We start from the raw sequence: 19,926 nt of genomic DNA on the forward strand, positions 1-19,926 counted from the left end.
ATCTTCAATTAAAATAATTATTAAAAACCAAAATACTATACTTAAAACTCAAATTATCTTTAACTATTAAAACCCCAACACCTTTTTTTTTTTTTTTATGAAACAACTATTAAAACATGAACTACTTGATATCAAAATGCAATTTCAATACTGAATTATCAAAAGGATATGTTGGGCTTTTAATAATTAAAGATAATTTGAATTTTAACTATGGTGTTTTAGTTTTTAACAATTATTTTAATTGAGTGTAATTTAGTATTTTCAAGTGCTAGGGTGACTATGATAATTTAGGATTTAAACTAAAAAAATATTGTTAACCTAGGGTAGTTTGGGTTTTAGAAAAATATTTAACGGTAAAAATTAAATTTAACCGAAAAAATTAACGGAAGAGAGGTGTTTAATATATTTGTTAGGTAAGAGGGGAGGTAAGTGATATTTACACATATTTTTATTATTTTCAGTTGAATAATTAAGAAGAAACTTATTATTTCAAGTGTAAAGTAAAGACAAGGTATTGCATGTTTTGGAAACTAAGGAGCGTGTTGATTGATTATATATGTAAAGATGAAGCATTTGGTATTCTTTCTTAGGTCTTCAACAATCACAAGACAAACGACTCATTCATCTCTATTCATGGTTTTGATTTGATGTTACTTCTCCTCAAAAAAATAGAAGCAAAAAGATTTGATGTTGGCAAGGGGTCAATGTTTGTAAGAATTCATCATGATTAATGATTAGATTATCAATACGAATGGATAAACTTACACAAGATTGCATGCATTTACATGGATGATAGAAGGATACACTATTGATTTTTGGTGAAAAATTCAAAGCTTTTTATTTATACGAACATTATTGATTTGAATTAAAGGTTACAGTTCGACACATGACTTATCTATTCCGTGTCCTTCCTAACCAATTACTACACCAAACACATCATTTTCACCTATGAAAATAAATAAGTGAGTTACAAAGGAGACAAGCATTCAAAGTAAAGAGTTGTTAAGTTGTTGGTGTCATATAAAGGGTGATCTTCATGTGAATATGATTGAATAGAGGATCTAAAATCAAGCAGGAATTGGTGGCAATGACAGTGATAAGGATCCAAAATCAAGCAAGAATTGGTGGCAATGAATGCAAAATAGTTTTTGGGCTAAAGAGAAAAAAAGAATGCCAAATGGTAAAATTGACTTCCAAAGATGGAGAAATAGAAGAATGAGTTTTTGCTACATAATTAGTTTTTGAACATAAAGTGAGAAGTCTAATAGCTAGCTAAATTGATTTGACATTCTAGGCACTAATGAAGTTGTTGCCACACAAAGACTTTTTTTCTTGGTAATGACTAATGATCACATTTGAAAACAATGTTTAGCTTGATCTGTTACCTTAATTCTCAACAACCTCATTAGTTACTTAGTTAGGGTACCTTGCTTTTCTTCCCTTTTGGTGGTAAATGCTTTTCTTTTCTTTTGCTTTTATTTGAAATTACTTATAAATTTGCTTGTATGAGCTTCAGAAAAGTCTTAGGTTTCTGCCTTCCATCACTGCAAAATTTTTGCCTTTAATAGCGTTTAGGTTGTTTTTTAGTTTGGTTGTATGGCTATGGGACACTTGTGCTCTGTACTTAGTTTGCTATTATTGTTGCCCTTAAATAGTTGCTTGGCTCGATGTCTTTTAATTTGGCTTTGGACCACTTATGTTTGTGTAACTAGTTTGCTTTAATTGTTGCTTTTAGGTGGTTGTTAGGCTAATGCCTCTTTCTTTCTTTTTTTTTTTTGGGTAAAGAAAAGAGGAGATGCAGTAGCGGCGATTTAGCGCCCCCCCGCTACGCAATGTTCGGACTTTTTATCGAGTGCGACCTATGCAAGCAAGGCTAATGCCTCTTAGGTTGCTTGTTAGTTGAAACCTCTCTCTAGCTTTGTCTGGGCCTTATCCTTTGTACTCTTGTAATTTTTTTTTTTTCTCTTTAGTAATGAATTATTTCTCTAATCATGCAAAAAAAAAAAAAAAAAAAAAAAAAAATTGTCGGCCCAAATTGGTCCAAACCCATCTGAGCTTGATCCAAACCCGCTTGATTTTTTAACCCGAAGTGTAAGTTTTGGTAACCGGCTTGGGTAGGATTCAAGTTTAGCCCTCAGGCAACCCAGCCCAACCCTATGTTGATCTAGTTAAATTATAAATTTTTACAAATTTATTTTAATTAATTATTTAACCAAGTATTCTTTGGTTAAAAAAATTAAAAAATACCAGGTATTCCATTAAGTACTTCAAGGGATTAGTTCAGTTGACAAATACAAACACTTCATAACTAAGTGATTGAGAATTTAAATCTCCTTGTTGCTACTAACCATGCAAATTGCTCTGTTTTTAAAGTTAAAAATCAAGGCCGAAGAAGGGTAAATCAAGGTTAGTTTGATTCTATTAGGGTAAATCTAGGGGTGTCAATTTGTAGTCTAAACTGTTAAAACCGAACTGCACCAGCCCGTTATAGCCCAAATTGGCTTGAATCGAACTTTAACGGGTTGTGTTTGGGTTGAGGGTGGCAGAGCCCGCACCAGCCCAACCCCGAACTGCAACCTGTTATAACCTGTTTTACAACCCGTTTTGTAGTTTTACATTAAATAGTTTTTGAATCATTAGATTACTATTAGGTAGTTGGTATCTTGGTATAGACAATTAGAAAAGTTAAACATGAATTCAAATATCAAATAGTCATTCTACTACTTGTAAGGGATAGTCATAAGGATTAAGTATGAATGCCCAATTAAATGTATTAAGTTTGGTTAAATTGAGGATACTTTCCAATCTAGAGAATTGTAGTTTTTTCATTTCCATAACTACAGACAAATCATCACGGATTTGGGTTTGGTGTTGTTTTGCTTGGTGGGTGGGTGTGGTCTTTGGTTTTTTGGGGTATAGTTTTCAAGATCTATTTTCTGGAATTGACCAATGCATTTTGTTTGCCTTTTGCTTTGCTTTTAGGATGCTCAATTGTTTTCTTGCACTCATAACCGTTGCACCAAGTTGTTACCCAAACGGCCGAAACAACATTAGACCCAAAACCCAAAACTACCCCAAACTGCATTGTTGACACCCCTAGGTAAATAAGGTGGGTCGAGCTTAGAAGAATCATAGTAGGATAGGGTTAGTGTTTAGAGTTTAGGTCTCTAAAGTAAGATTGGGTGACTAGTCTGACCCAATTGGCCCATTGACACCCCCCTAATAGGGTACCTAACAGTTGTGATCTGGACTGCTATAGCCCATCCCTCTATCCATCCATCTCTACTCATATGAGTGTAGGATCTACATTACCCTGTCTGACACAACCAAACTTGTGAGAATGAGTCCAACTATCACACGTGAGTATGGATAGAAGGGTGGAGAGACATGTGGATGAGGAAAACCTCCACTACATCAGAGCCTTTGCTCTTTCAAGCTTCATATAACCACCAAATGATAGGTTACAAATCCAATGTGTGAAATCCTTGTCATGTGTTGAACAGTGGACCCCCTCCCCCATCAGAATCAGACATCATCTTGTCGACACTGATCATGAACATCAACCCCCACTTCCTTTCTCTGCAAACCTGTTTTCCAATTTTCTATTTGTCGGTGCTTCTCTAGAATCTCTACTCCTCTTAACACGTATTAACGTTAATCACTGTATACTAAACCTTAATTAATCTTAACTTTCTTCAATAACAATTATTGCTCCACAACAGAAACAAGTTAAGATCCTCTACATAAGTACATTCATTATTCAGATAGTAACAGGAAACCAGAACAAACCTGTGGCCACAATGATCATGACAATAAAGAAGGAAACCTAATTATTAGTATTCAAATTCTAAGGGGGGTACTTGAGCACTAACGGTTTCCTCTAAACCATTCTCAGGTGATTTGCGCTGAATCACGGGCGATTCTGAGCGATTTTCTGGGGAACTCAAATGGTTTTCAGGCCCTTCAGAGGATAGAACAAGCTTACCTTGGTTGTACAAACTACTGAGTTGATGGAAATAAGGACATGTTTTGGAGTCAAGTGACCTTTTCTTGTTTGCATCTTTGGTTTTCCTGAAGTACTTGTTTATGTTTTCCCATTTCTCTTTGCACCTCTTTGCACTTCTCTTGTAACCCAACTCCAACATTCCTTTTGAAATTCTTTCCCACAGAGGAACCTTTGATCCTTCCTTGTCTTCAACACTGTTGCAGAGATTGCATCTTAGGTTTATTAAAGAGTACACTTCGTTCCTTGGCCATCTTTTCCCATGATCTTCTTTATCACTAGATGTATAATTTGGGTTATGAGGAAGTGGGTTTTCTTGGGTAGCAAGAGATTTAGGGTTTTGTGGGGTTAGATCAGGAGTACACGAAGCACTGGGTACTTCTGCAGGATTAACACTTTGGGTTGGCAGAGAATTAGGGTTTTGAGGAGCCAAGGTTCTTGTTGAAGAAGTGGGCACTTCAGGATTGAGTTCTTGATTTGGATTCTTTGATTCATTTTTCAGGAAAGTATGAAACCCAGATGGAAAAGGGCCCAAATTCTTCAGGAATTCAATTATTGAGGTCTCCCTATCACATGCAATAGCTCTCTCACGGGCTCTTAGCTGAGTCTCCCTTTCCATCCGAGCCATCTCTTGCTTCCTCCATTCTTCTTCTCTGGCCATTCTCTCTTCTTCTTTCTTCTCCATCTCTTGTAGAAGCTTGTTTTGCAGTTCCAGTTGCTGGACCATGATCTTATTCACAATTTCTTCACAGAATCTCTTGAGCAATTTAAACTTCTGGTGTCTTTTCCTCTTCTTTGTTCTAGAGCTTCGAGTCACAAAATCTTTTTCCTCAGTCGGGTTTTCTAAGGTTTCATTTCCCGAGTTCTCTTCAGAATCCAGTTTCACTTTTGCATCTTCTTTATCACTCATCAAGACAACCTTTTTAGCTGAGGTATTGTTGGGGTTTGCCCCTTCATACAAAGCTTCAAGCTCATTAAAAGACCTGCAATTCTTACTATGGCTAATGTTGTCGTCGCTGTTGTTACAGTATTTGCTGACTTCATCATACTTTTCCTTGCATTTCTCAGCACTCTTCCTGATTCCGTTCTCTGCGAGCTTCCTGATTTCATTAAAAAGAAAAAAGACCCATAAAAGGAAGAATAATATGTCATCTCTAGAGATCTCATGAATTGGGTCTTCTCTTAAGGAAGTTAGAGAGATTTCCAGTTTCAACAATACAAAGAAAGAAAATCCAAATAGAAATCTTCACAAGTTAGGGTATCAAGTCTTCAAATCTCAAGCTAAGCTACACCTATGTAAACACTAGGAGTTTTAGTTCAAATGAAGTGATAAAAGTTACACTGTACCTTGAAACATGTTCCCAGAGGTAGTCAGTGAAGCCGGATTCAATGGTAGATCTGATCCTCCACAGTGCAAGTATCTCTTCTTGGGTCCAAGGATCTGGTAGTTGGGAAGTGGGTTTCAAGTTTAAGCCATGAAGCTCTGTGTTTGTTCTACCCACTGCTTCCCTCTCTTCCTCTTGCTGTTCTTCTTCTTCTTCACCATTATCTTCAACTGTGGATGATTGCCGCCGGTGCAATTGCTGGTGGAGGTGGTGATGGGGGTGCAGAAATGGATGATGAGATTGCTGGAAGACAAGTTGAGGATGGGAAGGAGGGGGATCAATAGAAGAGAAAGGAGGAGGGAGACATGGAGGGGAAGAGAGAAAGGAAGAGAGAGAGGTGTTCTTGAATCAATGAACTGGTAGAACTGTTCTGGAATTCCATTAAACATGTTCAAGTGAATTGAAAGAAGGAAATCAAGATTTTTTTTTCTTTTTTCCCTTTTTTTTCTTGGGTTCTCCACTGTTTTGCTCACTGTAAAACGGAAATTATATTCCTTCAGCCATGGAGTATGAATCCAACCAAAAGTGTTCTCTTTCTAAGTCTGTTTCTGAGTCTCTCTCTCTTCAATCAAAGAGTTTGTCTCCTATTATAGAAAAGGCCATTTAATATTTAGCTTTCGAGAGGGTCCCTTAGAATCCAATGCAGATGGCTGATGCTTATGCTTATGATGGTGTAATTAGGGCAACTAATAATCCCCACACGTGATGACATGCAGAACAGTGGGCTCCAAACTACTCGTTCCCATCAATGGAAAATTTTTTTTTTTTTTTAAATAACAAAGGCACTTTATATATAGGGAAATTGGAGATGGGATCATGGTCCGATATGTCAACTGAAGTCACCGTGTCGGTGGCTGGCGACACCACCGACACGGCAACAATCGCCGAAATGTCGAGCGATTTTTCTAAGACCACATCAGAAAATCCTTGAAATGGGTTTTGACATTCGAGTGTTTCCGGCTTCGTTCAAACTTCGAAGAGATGCTTTAGTGCCAGAATTGTGGGGGTGAAGGGTGAGCTCCCGTAGGTAGGAATTAGGATGAGAGTGAGACGGTGTAGTTGTTACCTGTTGGAGCATGGAGGAATGAAGAAATTCGTTGAAATCGACTGGGTTCCTTTGAGGATTCACAAAAATCTACAAGCAAATCCAGCACCCGGCCTAGCAGCACCGAAGCCACCTCCACCAGCACAACACCGCCGCCCAGACCTCCTCCTGCACCTCCACCAGCACCAACACCGCCGCCCAAACCTCCTCCCGCACCTCCACTAGCACGGCAGCACCAACTCCTCCTCCCAGTCCCCGCCTGCAAGTCTGCAACTCCATCGAGTCTGCCACCAGCTTCTCCGCCCAGTCCCCGCCTGCACCTCCTCCAAGTCCACTGCCATTGCGCTCCACTGAAACAACTTATCCATCCCCCACTCTCTCGGAATCCTCTCCGGCTTGGAGCCTCAACCTGCAGATTCCGGCGTGTGACAGGGTCCCTTCGTCCCCAATGCTTTGAAAAGTCGATCGTCAGTGATATATCGCCGACTTATGGAAGATATTGTGTCGCTGGGGTGTGTCGTGTCTCCCCCTAGCGACATAGCGATTTTTCGCCATGTGTCGGCGATACTATGGATGGAAACCCACAATCTCCCACTGAGAGGTGAGGTTCTCAACCACTGCACCGTCGGTAGTTTATGGTGTTCAGCGTTAGATCATCGCCACCTGGTCTGTATTAATTTTTATTCTTTCGCTTTTAAGGTAGTTTTATTTGACACAAAGAAAATTCAATTTTTTCATTTTTACTTGAATGGATTAAATATACACATAGTGTTTTGAATGGCTAAGATTTAAATAAAACTAAATAGCAACCATCTAATGTTATTTTGATATCACAAGCAGTACCACGTCAGCAGCTACACTAAATTAACAAAATCCTCCACGTGTTCACTCAATTCTCATGGGACCTTATTCCTCATTACGTTGCACGTGCAGTTCACGTGCTCACGGCACATCAATCTAGACGGTTCTATTGTGGGTCCCTCGCCGACATATTTCAACCTTCTGATTTTACGTTTTCTTTTATCCGTGATGTGCAACGTCCCTCATTACTTTTTGTCTTTTGTTTATGGTTACACAAGTCAAATTGAATTTAAATCGGATAATTTTTATCTGGACTCCTTTAGTTTTGGTCTATGTCATTTTTACTCTAAATAAATTGACATTTTACGTCTGTCTCCCCTAAGGTATTCAATATGATCAATTAAGAACAATTTGTGATTTTTATAACCAAAATACCCTCACATCTATATATATTACAAATTAAAACCCTAACTGTGAACAAAAACATTTCATAGTTTAGAAAAACAAGCAACCTCTATTCTTGTGTCTCCAATCCTCAGCAAATCGAAGGTAGAGGCAACCCATTAAGTAAACAGTGGTAGAGATTATGTATTTTACCATTGTTGTTCGATGTGCTAAGCAGTGGCTGAGGATCTGGGCAGAATGAAGAGGGATTTGGGAGTCGGGTAAATAAGGGGTCAATTTTGTAAATTAAGAAACTTTAAATCCTAAAAATGTAAAAATAAAAAATAGTTTTTACAAGTGAACCCAAGTTATTTGATTTTATATTCAAAAGTTTAATAATTCATAAATTTATTAGTTGCAAATATCACACTCTTGTTATTTTCACCGTTGGATTTAATTGTAAAGACATGATGTAAATCTTATGGTAGAATAGATGTGAAGGTATTTTGATCATAAAAATCACAAATTGTCCATAATTGATCTTATTGGATACCTCAGGGGAGGTAGATGCAAAGTGTCCATTTATTTGGACTAAAAATGACATGAAGCAAACCTCGGGGGTCCAGATAAAAATTACCCATTTATATCTAACAAACGCCATTAATAAAATCGTGTGAATTGGTTAACGCGGTTTGATAATGGTTTTTTTTTTAGAGTAAATATAAATAACACTTACCTCCCCTCTTAGTTGGACAAATAACACTTACGGCTCCCTCTTAGTTAGATAATATCACTTACCTCCCCTCTTACCTAACAAATATATCAAACACATCACCTCTGTTAACTTTATCGGTTAAATTTAAACTTTATTGTTAAATATTTTTATAAAACTCCAAACTACCCTTAGCTAATATATATATATATAACCCAAAATTACCGTAATCATCCTAACAGGTCAAAATACTAAATTACCTTCAATTAAAATAATTGTTAAAAACCAAAACACCATAGCTAAAACACAAATTATCCTTAATTATTAAAAGCCCAACATACCATTTTTTATTATTTTTTATCAAACAATTAAAAAAACCCAAAATAGTAGTACGTGTTTAATTTATCAACATACCCTTTTTTTAATTGCATTTTTAATTTTACTTGATAGTAGTACGTGTCTTTTTAATTGTTTGATAAAATTAAAAAAAAAGAGTTATGTTGGGCTTTCAATAATTAAAGATAATTTGAATTTTAACTGTGGTGTTTTGGTTTTCAAGAATTATTTTAATTAAGGGTAATTTAGTATTTAACTGTGGTGATTACAGTAATTTAGGGTTTAAAATATAAAAAAAAAAAATTAGCCAATGATAGTTTGGGGTTTTAGAAAACTATTTAATAGTAAAAGTTAAATTTAATCGAAAAAGTTAACAGAGGGAGGTGTTTGATATATTTACTAGGTAAGAGGGGAGGTAAGTGATATTATCCAACTAAGAGGGGGTATAAGTGCTATTTGTCCAGCTAAGAGGGGAGGTAAGTGATATTTACCCTTTTTTTTAATTAGGTTCTTTGTAGGAATCGTTCTCTAATATTTTTATAAAAAATGGTTGTTTGAACATAATTTTGACTATTTGGTAAAATTTGAACCGAGAACAATTGAAACGATTGAAAATAAAAAAAAAAATCTTGTGAAGACACGAAGAAGTTAGAAGTTGCATGTGAATGAAGTTTGGGCTGAGTGTTTCTATTTGAGTTAATTTTAGTGTATTTTTGTTTTTTAGAACAACAGAACTAAGTTATTTTGCAAAAAGTTTTTTTAGATACGAAAAATGGACCGTTTGTTTTCTGAAAATGAAAGAATAACCCATTTTACCAAACGTTTTTTGGCATTCTTCAACATTCTCAGAATGAAAGAACGCCAGAAATTGTTCTTTGGCCCGTTGCTAAACACGCCCTTATTTCTCACCTCCTAGAACGCAGTCATCCTCCCATTACTTTCTTGCTTGTTTTGAATCCATAAAGCAAAAATTCCAGCTTTGTCCCTTTCTCAGGTTGGATATTGTTGCCCAAAATTCATTGACTTGTTATCTAGTACACTTTTCAACCATCAGATTGGCATATTTACGTGATACTACCCAATCATTAGGTGCAAAATGGACACACATAGAGTCCGGATCATCTCCCTCGACAGGGAGCACTTTGGGCTCTCCTGACAGCTGTTGACAACAAATTACAGGGGGGCCCACAAAGTTAAGGTGATTGATTTATTTTTTTAATATTTTATTCTTTTTTACTTGTGACCCTACATAAGTTGTGGTTGTAACTCCGTCCGGAGAGCAGAAAGTCAGGGGAGATGATCCACACTCGAACTCTAAAAGGGCTTGATCAACATATTGAGGAGGTTTTTCCCTTCTCTAGTGTAGTAAACAATACACTTACATGGCAATTGGGCTTAGTTCAGGGTGGGCTCAATTGCAGTGCAGTGATGCCCTGTGTTGAATCTTAGCCCAACCCAAAAGATGAGAATAGCATCGAAGCCCAAAATGATTTTCTGGGTGGGCCAAACTCGGGCTTAGGTCACATGGGTAACGATACCTAAAGTCCAAAGGTTGCCCAGTTTGTTTAATGTTGGGCTTGATTCTTCAATCCACTTGGGTTATAATCTTTTGAAAACTGATATAGATGCTGTAGATGAATTCGCCTCTGACTTGATGACCTCATGTAATAATGGTGGACTGAAGAAGATTTTTAAGCATGCATTTGGTAACGTTTCCATTTTGAGAGACAAGTCTTTGTAAAATCATCTTTTAATATTTCTATGCTAAAAGACCGTTCTTTGCTTGGAAATGGGCGTTTGACAATTTCGTTTTGAAAATATTTCCAGAATACTATTAAAGTAAGATAGTGTTGATAAACCAGTCCTAAGGTTTCAATTGGAACCAACTTTATCATTTCTGTTTATGTTTTTTGGACAAAATATATTTTTGATGTTTTGCAAAAGGCATTCTTCAGACTACTTTTTTTGACTGGTCTGTACATAAAGAACAAAAGAAAAAACCATTTTAACAAATGCCTTTAATCCGTTCTTTTTTTCTTAAAGAACAGAAGAGCGCCAAAAAGGTTACCAAACGCGCCCTAAGTATATGCAGTCCTGTTCTCATGAAAAAGACATCACTTAAGAAATCCAAAATCATCAAATGGAGGATAATTCAAAATTTTCTATCAAGTGCTGCTATTCTTGGGTCTTAGAGAGCAGAGACTCTCAATTACTTTACATTCACAATTATCCATTCCAAGCCCCACACCATCTCTCATTATATGAAGAACCTCTTCTCCTTCCCTTAATTATTTCTGCCTCTAATGATTCCATTGTAAAATTAAGGGCTGTAAGGTCAAAATAATGAAGTGCATGTTTGAAATCTTGAGCTGGAAAAGATCTGAAAAAGCAAATCCTGGAGTGACAGAATGGTGTTTAATTTGATCATGAACCATTCAAACTCTTTTTCCAACAAAAGAAAGAATTATGAGGTAGGTTACATTCTTGTATAGTCTAAAACACATAAAAGACATAAGTCCAGTGAATCTTCATGTACATCATTATACGTGAGATGAAATCCACCATTTATTTGCGATTTGTATTTTTTTCCACATCATTATAAGAACCATGTATGGTAAACTTTTACAGAGTGCCCAACACACAAATTCCCCAGGTTCTATTTTTGAAAAGGGCCAAGTTAATTCATGATTTCATAAAGGAAAATAGTGAATGTGTAAGTAATAGTGGCCCTTCATTTTCATGTCCTGCACCAAAGAGAAGCATTTCTCATGAATAAATGGTAGTACTACGACTGTCCTCTGGTGTTACAGACTGCAACTTGCAGTTCCAACTGACCTTAGTGCTCTAAATCTTGGTTGGATGGCTCTGTGACATGAAAATGTGGTTATAGTTTTAGTTGGACAGATACAGATAAGCTCTACAGATTTGACTTGGGAAGGCAAAAGAAGTGAAATTAAACCGACCCAGAAACATACAAGACGTGCTGATCGATCTAATAATGAGATTCAACAACACTGAAATGTCACCCTGATCAGAATGTGATGCGGGATAGAGAAAAAGCAGGGTCGGTGGTGGAATTTGAAGCTAGCTCAGTAGATCAATTCAGAATATTTCGAATGGTTGGACCACCTGTAACTGACCCACAATTTTTAAGGTCACAAGCAAGTCCTGGATATCTCTGGCCGCAATGTAATGCTTTAGTTGGTGTAGGCCAGTTGAACCTGACCCATGAATGACTATGACTTCAAATGAATGATTGAAAGGCTAAACACAAGTCGACTCTGTAGACCAGTTTATAAGGCGAGAAGAAGATCATATCAACTCTCATCAATTCACTTTCATAACAGATGTGATCAACCCATACATGACTGATATGGGACCATAAGTAAAAGCATCTAAAGTGAGTGCAGAAGAAATGGTGGGGGTGGTGGTGGTGGTCTGGTAATGGTTACCTTTCCAACAGCTCTCATTGATTTTAGTCTCTCTCTCTCTCTCCCCCCCTTGTCTATGCCAGAAAGTAGGCCTAAACCATCATCTCAGCCTAACCTACATGGGCCTAAAAGGAGTGAGAAATTGCCTTTAGAATGACCTCTCTCCACTTCTCCAGAACTACTGAAGGTGGACCTTAGAACAACATTATCTCATGCCCCAGACCAAGAGAAATTTTGTACTCCAGGAATCTCATATGGTGGGGATATGGTCCAATTAGATCCTTCTGGGTATCTATATATGTATGAAATGAGTGACCAAAATTATCAGTACTACGTGGTCATCACTCCACCACCTTAATTTGAGTTTGTAAACTATAATGGAACTTCATGAATGTAACATGCAAGAACACACTGCTGCAGGTCTTTCTGGGTCGAATAATCAAATATCATCTCCTGCTAGAGTTAGCAGTAGCTATATACCATCTTTAATCTTAGCTTTGATGGAAAAACAGTACTCACCACAACTGGGTAAAGAGGACAAGTTCCTAGCAGATCACATGTAATGCTACTCCATTATGAAGCTCAAGTTCATTGAAACATTAAAGTTAATTCCAACTACTTTAACATCACCACCAAGAGTTCATTCTGGGTGCTCTCAAGAACCACCAGAAGCCATTATCTAATATCAAACTCTCATGCTGTTAGATATGTATATCACTAATATACAGTGCCGACCAAAGCTTTGTGTGCAAATCAGATGCAAGTCAACCAAATAATTCATGAAAAGTCAATAGATTTTTTCCATTTAAAGCAGTTTGTATCAAGATCCGTGGGGCATCATGCATAAGTGGGATGATGAATAAAGATGAAAATCCATGACTATAAGTGCCTGTAGCTACTACTGGTCTTGCATATTTGAATTAACAGGTGATGAATGGACAGAAATGGAGGCGACAAGGTCCTGTGTTAGGGAACTGTGGACACCATAGGAAGAAACAAATCCTGATTATTATTGCTACCAAGATTCCTCTTACCTCACTTTTGTGAATGGGCAGATAACCTTAGTCCACTTAGGATTCCTTGTTGAAGGGAAGGAAAAGGAAGGAGTGTTAGAGGGGATAGTTTGCTTGTATCTTGCAGGTCTTTTGCCACTGACCCAATCACCCAATGTTCCTTTGTTAGAGTTGATTTCACAAGCACTGTTCCTCAAATCTCTTTTATTTTTCTGAATTATAATGTATCATGATTTAATTAGGTACATGCAGTGTTCTTCAAAAATTTCTCCAACAGAAGCTTAATAGGGGTAGGAAAGCTAATCAGAAAGGCCAGGACTGTAGGGTCTATATATGCATCCAACCACCACTTTGGTGAGTTATTGATACCTAGCTGTGCTATTGACTTGCGGGGATGAAGCATAGGGTTGGCCACTCAAGTGATGCTCCAGTACCACAAAATGGAATATGGCAAAAGTGTTTTACATGCCAGTAGAAACAGTGCCTTTCGGAGTAGGGATGGTTGAAACCTAGAACCTTACTGATATTGTTGTAACACAACATTTCATATCAAGCATAGATTTGCAAAATACAACTTCCTATGACAAAATGTAATGCACCAAATGCTGAGAAACAACTTTCTTCTCAGTCATTCGTCGAACACTTCCTGTGTAGTCTGCATAGCAAAAAACAAAAAGCACCAAACACCACAAAAGAATACTGCTCCTAGTTATTTCATCGAACACTTTCAGTACAATCTACATATCACCTATTTTTGTTAGAAGTGTTAGCCAATGATGAGTGAAGAGTTCTGTGCAGAGACGATGGACTAAGGGAGAAAGACCCGTTCAAGTCGAGTAGGATGGGTTCTTATTCTCATCGGCTGCAGTTGAAGCACATGCTTCAAGCTGTCGAGGATCAACGATGTGGCGGGGTGAAGGCACAAAACTGTTGGAAAAAAGAAAACCTCTCTACCTCTCTGTGGAAGTTCTAAGGCTGTGGATCATGGGAGTTTCCTAAGGACCTATACGCACTAAAAAATAAAAGTAAAAGAAAGCGGGCCACCAAGGTGGAGGAACACACTGAATACCCATATGGTTTTTTTCTTTTCTTCTGGGGGGGTTAAAAAACCAGAATCTCGACATCACTAGGGATCTTTTACAAGGTAACTTTTAGGTGGATGTGATTAAGCTAAATATTCCTTGGCTACTGGAGAAGGAATCGATTATCTAGGGTCCCACCACAGATGAATCCAAGAAAAATCAAGTTTTGAACCAGACGCACATCAGTATCACAGTTGACATATAGAGACTGGACAAAAGACCAACCATGAAAATCCAATCTTTAACAAAGCTCAAGAAGTATTACTATAACAAATAAGCTCGAGAATATTACTATTAACTGAAAATCACTGAACCTAAACCGAAGGCCATGGAAACATTCATCTCTGTCAAGCATAGAGGTAACCTGCAGGCCTTCCAGTCAAGGAACCCCTTATTTCTTTATTTCTTGTTGTTTATGCTTCGATATATTCAAACAAGAGGAAGACTTTGCCCTTCCTTCGTTTGTGAAAAGTCCTTACAGACATCAAATAGGTTAATTAACAAACCCATTATGGAATTATAGAATGGCAGCCATTGTCGAGCCTTCTCTGATAATTCACTTTATTGACACAAATGGACAAAATGGGGGAAGAATAAGTCTAAACCTCAATTCCCAAACTTCAGACCCACCAAAAGCCAAGGACTCTCCCCCCACTTCCTCTCTCTCTCACACCCCTACCACATCGTGTTAACTAAAATGGATAATGCAAGTGGCGAAGCCTAGGAGAGGGGGTGAGAGAGAAAGGAGACCACAAAGATTTCTTGTAGGGGGAGGAGTCAGCCCTTACACAAATTAGAAAACGGGTAAAGAAACCCACCAAGGGTTCAAGAAGTCTAAAGTCCAATCTCAAAGTTTCCAGACCCACCAAAAAGCACAAGTCATGAACTTACTAACTACAATGGAATATGCAGCCATATCAGAGATTAAATCTGATTAGAAGGGAGGGAGGTGGTAACAAGTAGAGGTTGTATCTAGGGATGTTAACAATGCCAAGAGTCAAAGAAAAATCCATAAATAATCTTTTTCTAGCTCCATCATTCACGAACATGAACATTTAATCAACCTATTCTGTCATATATATTGATTACTTTAGGGCAAAAGAAAAAAGAAAAATGATGAGATCTCTTATTTTCAAATGGGTTTCACCCTCCACACCATGTAGCTTACGTGTTAACCACATTTCAGTTATGACCTGCTAATTGATTTGGGTTTCTTCTGCTAGGTTCATGATGGATGATCAACCTAATCCATTTAAAAGAACAGAAAAGTGAGAGGGTGGGTGTTGGGATAGAGAAGCTTTAATCCATAACTGATGGCCACAATTCAAAGTAGTAAACGCATATCTTTAAGATGCATTCTCATCAACTTTTAAGGAAAAATATCTTTAAGATGCAGAATTGTGGTTTTCTTCTAAGCCACTTCTCAACTATAAAGCAGGCCTCACACCAATGTTTCTTTCTTCTCAGGCAAAATATTAATCTAATAGGACAAATTACTGCTTCATCCTCTTGATGATGTAGTTTCTCAGTCTACTATAATGAAAAAACCTTTTGTAAGAACATACAGCCACATTCACTGCATCCATTAACACAACTTAGGTTCATAGATCCTACATAAGAACCTGCTTCGGTACAAGTCCAAACCAAATGCCCGAGCTTTGAGTTGAAAAAGACTTCCTCCCAGGATACTAAACCCTTGCCTCCCTATGAATCTCAGTGGTCAGAGACTGATTAAGATTCTCCCTTCTCACGTGCCATCAACGTGATATGATGCAAGAAAATGAAGTCAATAGGAAATTCCCATTGATGAGCACATTTGAAATGTTTTCCACTACCAGGCCATGCGGCCATTATACCATAATTGATGATTACTACATGTCTCTCTCTCCCCCATTGAAATTTCACTGTGAGTACTCAATAGAAATGAAATGATGTAAGAAACTCTTCAGCTCAATTGAACTCTCATTTCCTGTTCATTACTTAGTTGCGCCCCCTTCTGCAAACCTTTAAATTACTTCCAAGCCCAAATTATTAGAGCTTGTGGCGGATAAAGGGGAATATGGAGTCTGAAGAGAGAGGTCCCACTCCTACCCTTTTTCTGGTGGATGTCCATTCCTATCCAAAACCTCTGAAATGGGTATTTAGATGGAGACAGACGTCTCCCTCTCTCATATCCATATATTGATTTACCTGCCTCCGCAACCATATGAAAAAAGGCCAATCTGACTAATCCTCTAGAGTATTCAAGGATTTTCTATTGAGATTTGTCAATCAACTTCGAGCAACTACTTTACTATGATTCTGAAACAATTGGATGGTTAAGCAAACGAATAGATTATACAATATCAGACCAATAACTATCCCCTCTCCCACAAGCTCCACCCAACAACCCCCAACCCAAAAAAAAGGGGAAAAAAAAATTCTAATACCCCACTACCTGATACGTAAAGATATTAACCATGAGGAAAACTGCCATTTAATTACAGACATAACAAGAGAGCAGAACGTAAAAAGATTTAACTGGGGCATTTAATCAAGCAGTTAGTTAACAGTATTGATACCTTTGCCTTCAGGAAATTGCCCCTTGAGAACAGGTTAACCTTCAGTGGTAGTTTGCCGTCCACGACTCCAGATCACGAGCTTTCATACAAGAATTTCAACTGGGCTGACCAATTGAAGGCGTCAGCACAGCAGACTCAGTGGGGGCACGCAGACAGACTTCTCATGCCCTCCCTCTTCAGGCAAGGGAAAAAGGGAAAAAAAGAACTTCTCAAAATGGACAAACGGCTCTTATCTTTAAAAACCTCTTGGAGCAGAGAGAAAAAAAAAAAAAGAAACAAAAGCTGAAAAACCCATCTTGTCATTGGCATGTCGTTCACGTTTCTCCATCTCTTCGATTCTCAGAGATTTACATCAATTATTTGATGAAGGATATGAGTATTGTATTCAACAAGAGTTCAGTTCCTTGAATTAAGTCAACTGCAGCAGCAGCAGTCACTCTTGGTTCTTGGAGTAATCAATACAGGCAGAAGACAGACCAACAGGTTAGCAACAGACCTGATTCGGGTCCACTGACTTTAAATACAGCAACGGGTAGCGGGGAGCCAGCTTCCTTCATTGTCCATCCCTCATTCGATCCATGTGTTCCCAACCTCCATTTTTTTTTTCTCAGATTCAATGTCTCAATCTCATGCCAATGTAAGCTTCAATTTTGTCTCTAAGCAAGACTCTAAACAGCGCTGATTCTCTAATCTGTCATGGAGGGTGGTTTGGGAAATTTACATAATATGTGTTACGCTTATGCATGGTAAAGAGTATATTGCCGAGTTTAGGTCGTTTCGGCAACTAGTGAAATTTACAAATAATGTTTCGGCAATATCTCGCAAAAAATCAGCGATTCCAGAAATATCGCCCAATTTTTCAAAAAAAAAAAATGGCGATAATAAATCAAATTTTTTTTTGAATTTTGAATAAATTTCTAACTTATTTTTCATGAATTTTTTTTACTTTCTTTTTAAGAGCTTTTCTTTCCTATTTATTGCATTCTTGTCATATTTTTCTTTGATTTTTTATAGATAGTTGTAAATCTTGCCTCATATTGAAGAATATAACATTGTTTGCGATGATCAATCGAGATTTCACGCAGATTTAAAAGTTTTGTAGTTTTTTCATCTGAACATTAATTTAGGTAAAACCAATAATTCCAATGTGTTTATTATTAGCATCAAACTAGGCTAGACACCAAATTTAGGCTCAAAATAATCCTCAAATGGGGAATCAAAATTTTACTAAAATTAGACAATATTTTGCCTGAAATATCGGTGAATTTCACTGAAACATCGCACCCTGGTGTTATGGATGTAATTTGGTAGTCTCTCAAGTCTCAACCATACTAGAAGACTTTTAATAAAAGAAAACATTCAATCAAAATTATGTAAGAAGACTAACAGAAAGGGTGAGGTCATATTATTATAATAGAAAATAGTGAAAATTCACCCAAGAAACAAGTTGATTGCCAAACCACATTAATTCTTGGTGCTCCCATCTTTCCCTACGCTCTCACATCTTGACTTGCCTATATATCACAAGACATGTTTGTTTGGCCCTTCATGAGGGTGGGGGTAGGGGGATATTAGCCCACTTGTGCGGAGAGGATCCAGATCTTAATTCTTGAGTTTTTGTATATGAATGTTTTTGATAAATTTAACATGGTACCAGAACTAAGTTTCGACCCCTAGAATTATGACTCATGACTACAGTGCTACTGCACAAGCCATGCAAAGTTGCTTGATTAACATGAAAAAAGTGTTCAACCTAAAGTCAAATAAAGCTTAAACCTTGGAAAATTGTTCTTATTCCTCAAAGGAAAGTAGCAAAATATCGGTTAGGTACATTATTAAACTCAATTAGAACTTCAGATCATTCAAACTTATAAGCTTACCTACTAAGGCATGTAAATGATAAGTGATAAGCCATTGCTTAAACTAGAATACTTTGGAGAGAATCAGGGACAAACTGATCTAACTTCCAATTAGTGATTGGTTTTAAGTCTTAATTAGGTTTATTAGGGCAAGTGTGGGGTGGAGAAGCCTTCAACAGGGACCACTAGTAGTCAGAGACATAAGTAAAACAGTTTTGTTAGGTAAGGGCTAAAATTTTAAATTTCTGTTATTTATTAGCAATATGTTTGACTTTGACTTCAAAGATGTTGACTGCTATCTATGGATGATATATATGGAATTTAGACATTATCAACATTTCCTCTGAATTACTCATCAATTTTAAAATCACTTGAGACAAATCTAATTATTAATCAGATAATTTTTTTTAATTACAATAATTTTGTTGATGATTTAATTCTTTGCGTACAAGTTACACATACAAAAGTAGCAGAGTTTTTAGGAAATCATCGATAATATTGTTTTTACTCAGGACAACAACTTAATATTAATAAAAACTCGAGCATCTTATAGTTCTAGTACAGTTGTTTATATGTAAAGAAGACTTTTCTTACCAACTTTCGTATCACCCCATCTTTTTATTTTGATATCTACTTGGACATCCCTTTGATTAGTCGAGAGTTGAAAGCCAACCATTGTCATACTCTTATTTAATGAGTAAACAACAAACTTCAATAATTGAAAGTTAAATACCTTTCAACGGTAGGAAAAATGAGTTTGATTCAAGTTATCTGACTGCCATGCCCTCTTACTATATGTCATGCTTCAAGCTCTCAACAACATGTAGATTATTCTTCAGGTCTAATGGTGATAGATTTTTAATCCCAACTACTGCCTGGGGTCGAATGTAAATTATTATTACTTATTAGCAATATGTTTCACTTTGACCTCAAAGGTTCCGAAACCACCAAAAGAAAAAAATTGTGATACATCAGAATTTAGATATTATTGTTGAGTATGGTTTATGCTTCTCATTGTGTTATCGACAAACACGGGGTCTTAGCCAAAAAAAAAAGACAAACACGGGGGTCCATGTTTCTGTGGGCCTCAAAATTTCTTTGCAGTTTGGGCATGGGGCCATGGATAGCTGTGGCTAAGGGTTTCTAAGCGCCTATATATATTTTCTTGTAACAAAACATTGATTATAGTGAAAAACCTAATGTTGGACGTAGCTTCACATTAAGATGACCCAGGGTAAAATCCATAGCTCTTTCTTCTTTATTTTCTATTCGATTGTGTGTAATTGATCGCTTTAATCCTAACAATTATCAACA

The 19,926-nt window shown here is 37.1% G+C and overlaps 1 protein-coding gene across 1 annotated transcript; it reads right to left on the reverse strand.

Moving 5' to 3' along the window:
• Window positions 1-3,306: 3,306 nt before the first annotated feature.
• On the reverse strand, window positions 3,307-5,943 carry LOC149003393 (trihelix transcription factor GTL2-like). The gene is given in 3 exon segments (XM_089138546.1): window positions 3,307-5,103; window positions 5,351-5,687; window positions 5,690-5,943. Coding segments are annotated over 3 exon segments (1,695 nt in total). The 5' UTR covers window positions 5,778-5,943; the 3' UTR covers window positions 3,307-3,833.
• Window positions 5,944-19,926: the final 13,983 nt, after the last annotated feature.

Source organism: Hakea prostrata, chromosome 10, assembly GCF_041222555.1.
Source record: "Hakea prostrata isolate BN-2017 chromosome 10, UWA_Hpros_2, whole genome shotgun sequence".
Lineage (NCBI taxonomy): Eukaryota > Viridiplantae > Streptophyta > Magnoliopsida > Proteales > Proteaceae > Hakea > Hakea prostrata.